This window comes from Zootoca vivipara, chromosome 5 (assembly GCF_963506605.1).
Source record: "Zootoca vivipara chromosome 5, rZooViv1.1, whole genome shotgun sequence".
In the NCBI taxonomy this organism is placed as follows: Eukaryota; Metazoa; Chordata; class Lepidosauria; order Squamata; family Lacertidae; genus Zootoca; species Zootoca vivipara.
In genome coordinates, this window is record NC_083280.1 from 43988520 (window position 1) to 43992796 (window position 4277).

Consider the following 4277-nt stretch of genomic DNA (forward strand, 5'->3'; position numbering starts at 1 on the left):
TTCTCGGCGACCCCCTGCCCTGCTCCCAGTCACTCAGGGAGCCTTTCTGGGGCGGGGGGGGGGGGGAGGAGAGGGCAAGAAATGCCTCCACCTCGCGGATCCCCAAGCCTTTCAGCACTGTCACCACCAAAGAGCCGTATTTCTGCTACACTTTTGAGTGAAGCCATACCAGGGTGGTGTAGGGAAAGTGGGGAGGAGAAAAGGGGGGGCCCTCCTTGTCAGAATCATCTGGAGTTTTTAAGGGAAATGAAATATATCCCTTCCGTCTTTGGTGGCCCTTTGCACTTGAATTATAGCAGAGAAGGATTTAGCTAGAACTATAGGGGGACTGAGCGCTCTCGCTCGCTCTCCCTCTGCTGTCCTCTAGGCATTACCAGCGGTGATATATTTACCGAAAGTCTATGCACAGCTCTGTGATCGCACCACCTTCTCTGACATGTAGAGATGATGATTAAATAATAATAATATAATAATAATATGCTTGAGCCAATGAGATCACCCATATTACAAATACTGGAAAGAAACTAGTCTCAGCAGGAACTAACAACAGCTACTGCGTATTTGGTTATCCTGATCTCAAAGGCAGGAGGTCGCCATGTTACTTGGATCAAGGTGAAAACTCCTACACCAATACATCAAACAATATGTCAATATTTTCTTTATTTTGTTTTTTTAGAAAAACAATAACCTGACATAAATGATTATAGAATTAGTACAACAGCGCACGCAAAGGCAGAGACGCTTTGCGTCCCCCTGTAGATAAATAGATAACACATAATAATTATTTCTTCCAAAGCATGCTGAAAGGAAAGAAAAAGCAGTACAAAAAGTTTATATCATAGGTGTTTGCCGCCTGCTAACCAGACGGGTATTTATTTATTTTTTAAGACATTAGCCACAACCATTTAAGTACCGAATTAAAGGTATGGAATTAAAACTTCGAAGAATAAAGTGCAATTATTTGGGGGGGGAAGGGGAACAGCGAAAAAAATACAGAAAAGATTAGGATAAGATTTTGAACAAAAGATTTCCCTTACCTGGTGATCTGTTCGTTCCTTCTGCCTCTGGTTAGAAATAATATTTAAAAAAGAAAAAAAGATTAATCATAATCATAATCGAAGTCGGGAGGGGGGAATCTGGAAAGGAACTATTGATGGGATTTTGGAGGGTTATTTAATTTTTCCTCCAAGCACACTGTATTATCCTGATGCAATAAAGCCTGGCTGTAATGTAATTTTAAAATACATACGTCCAAGCAAATAGTGGGGACAGAATATGACAAGTGTATTTCGACATTATAATTCAAGTGGGCTCCACCTACCATCCGCCTCCCAATTAATGGCCTAACCAAGTTGCAAGAGCCTGCATTGGCCAGACTTGAGAGAGGGAGCTAGAAAGAGACAGGCAGAGCGAGAGGGGGCGAAAAGTGTCATTGAGGCGAAGGGATCGCCTCCCAATCAACAATAACTTGTTAGCAAGAGTCAATTACCTCGCCTCTGCCTCTCGCCGTCTTTTTTTCTCCCCCCAGCCCGAGGAAAAGAGGTTCTCCGGCGCCTCTCGCTTTTCCCTCGCTCTGGAGGAGCCCCCCCCCTCCGGATTTCGCTGGGGGAAGAGGGCGAGCTGGGGGGGCGAAAGACAGATCTGGGACGATTTGGGGGGTGTCTCCTAAAATAGCAGCTGGGAAGAGAAGCGAGAGGCGAGAGAAATAAAGTGGGACAGGAGCGCCTCGGCCACCTCTTTCCCAGCCAGGACTGCGGACCCTGCCTGGCCGTCCAAGGACGGCTTCCCACCGCCCTCCTTGGCCCCGTCCTCCCTCTTCTCTCTCCAGGGCCAGCAGACCTGCCTCCTGGTGGAGTTGAGGACCTGAAGTTTTGGGGAGTCTTTTTGGAGGGGGTGTTCTGTTTTAATTTTTTTTGCTCGGTTTCTTTTTTTTGCTCCCCTCCTCTTTTTCGGTTGCTCTGCGTTGGCGACTGCAGAAAAGCAAGGGAGGTCATTTCAGGCAAAGAGCGGAGAGCGAGAGTAGGAAGGGGGCACAGGGGGTGCTGCGGTGGGGAAGGAGCCGGAATCCCCGACGCCCACCAAGCATGACTTCCAAAGACGACGGCAAAGCCGCCTCGGTGGAGGAGCGCCGGAGAAGCCCGCTGGACCACTTGCCTCCGCCGGCCAACTCCAACAAGCCCCTGACGCCCTTCAGCATCGAGGACATCCTCAACAAGCCCTCGGTGCGGAGAAGTTACACCATCTGCGGGACTGCCCACCTGCTCTCGGCCGCCGAGAAGCACCCTCCGGCCGCCCTGCCCCTTTCCAGTCGGGCGCTGCTCTCGCAAACGTCGCCTCTGTGCGCCCTCGAGGAGCTGGCCAGCAAGACCTTCAAGGGGCTCGAAGTCAGCGTCCTGCAAGCCGCCGAAGGTAAGACCCGCCGCACGCAGCTCCGGCTGATCAGGGGCTAGCTGCTTGCCGAGCTGCCTGCCCCCTTTCCCTGCCTGCCTTCTAGCTGGGGGGGGGGGGGTGTTGTGAGGGGAGAGAGATGGTGGCGCGTTTGTGGAGAGCATCGGCGGAGAACTTCACCTGCCAGGTGCTTTGAGGATGGAGGCGCGGCGGGGGCTTAGGGAGGACCACAGATGCGGGTTCTGGTCTGGACAAGAAGGGGCAGCCCCATCTCTGGCCCCCACAGCCACGCCGGGCCGTTTTGAGAGGAATCCCGCAAACGCTCTGCGGTTTCTTGCCCTCCCCCCTCCCCCACGCGCAAACTATGTCTTTAGAGAGGAGGCAGCCCACGCGTGAAATCGGTGTGACTACTGCAGCCTGGTTTGTGCACCCAGTCTGTTTCCGTTCCCCCCTCCACCCACCCGCCCAAATTATCCTTCCCTCCGGCCTCCATCAAGTCCCCATGGCCATTAAGATGCTGGGGGGAATACTGTAGTAGAGGCCTACTTCCCTTCTTCTGGGGTGGGAGTCCTCCCGGCTGAATCGGTGGCTTGTTTTGATTTTAAATTCCCTTCTTCCAATGCAGTTAAGGGAACCCCAGAATAAGGAGAGGGGAGGAGGAAGATGGCAAGAGGGGCCTGCTGGTGTTTTTTGGGGTGCCAGATGGCTTCCTATAGCTTTGTGGCCTGGGAGAGAGCAAGCGAGAGAGAGAGAGACTGGATAAGTCTCGTTGGGCTGCCTGTGGGTGGGGTGAGCGTGAGACTGAAAAGCCTTATTCTGCCTATTTTCAGGAAGGGATGGGATGACTATATTTGGCCAGAGGCAAACTCCCAAGAAAAGGAGGAAGTCTAGGACGGCCTTTACAAACCACCAGATCTACGAACTGGAAAAGCGTTTTTTGTACCAGAAATACTTGTCCCCCGCGGACCGAGACCAGATAGCGCAGCAGCTGGGCTTGACCAATGCGCAGGTGATAACGTGGTTTCAGAATCGCAGGGCCAAGCTCAAGCGGGACCTGGAAGAGATGAAAGCAGACGTGGAGTCTGCCAAGAAACTGGGACCCAGCACCCAGGTGGATCTGGTAGCCATTGCCGAGCTGGAGTCGACCCCCGAAGGGAGAGCGAAGTCGCGCTCCCTTTCGCCTGCCCTCCCCAAACATGGACTGGAAGGCAGCAACAGCCACCTCCAGCTCTCCCCCGGCTCCCCGCTCACGGACCAGCCGGGCAGCAGCAAAGACTGCTCGGAAGACGAAGACGTGGAAATTGACGTGGATGACTGAGGGGTGGTGGTTGCTTCTTCTTCCTCCTCTTCTTCCTCCTCCTCTTCCTCCCCCTCTTCTCTCCCGCCCTTCTTTTGCCCCGCAAACAAAAACAAACTAAGAAATTGACAAATCTCTTCCTCCCCGCCTTCCTTCTCCTCTCGCTCCCTTCCACCAAGACACAAGGAGAAAAAGTGTCCGCTCCTGCGCCCTCCTCATCACCCGGGGATAAAAAATAAATAAACAGAACAGAACAAACAAAAAACCCCACGCCGGACTTTAGGGGGAACTGCAAATCAGCTTCCTTGGCGACTCAGTAAAGGCGGTTTCTTTTCAACAAAAGCAATAAGCAATATAAAAGAATCACAATTATTGTTAATTATTATTATTAAAGTAGTAAACAATATCCCAACGGCTGCCAAACCAGGTGGCTATCACTTTTTTTTTTTTGGAACGGTGCAATTATGGATAGCTTCTGTATAAATATTTAAGCATATCTATTGGGTATTTTCTTTTTTTGAGGGTTTGCCTTTTTTTTAAAAAAAAAGAATAATAATAACGATATACTTTTTGTTGTTTATAAAAGAACTCT

At 51.0% G+C, this 4277-nt stretch overlaps 1 protein-coding gene across 1 annotated transcript; it reads left to right on the top strand.

The window, feature by feature from the left end:
* Positions 1 to 2084: 2084 nt before the first annotated feature.
* On the top strand, positions 2085 to 3896 carry LBX1 (ladybird homeobox 1). Its single transcript, XM_035133884.2, has 2 exons — positions 2085 to 2409; positions 3219 to 3896. Exons 1-2 carry the CDS (start codon positions 2085 to 2087, stop codon positions 3704 to 3706), a joined length of 813 nt encoding a protein of 270 aa, XP_034989775.1. The 3' UTR covers positions 3707 to 3896.
* The last annotated feature ends 381 nt before the right edge of the window (positions 3897 to 4277 follow it).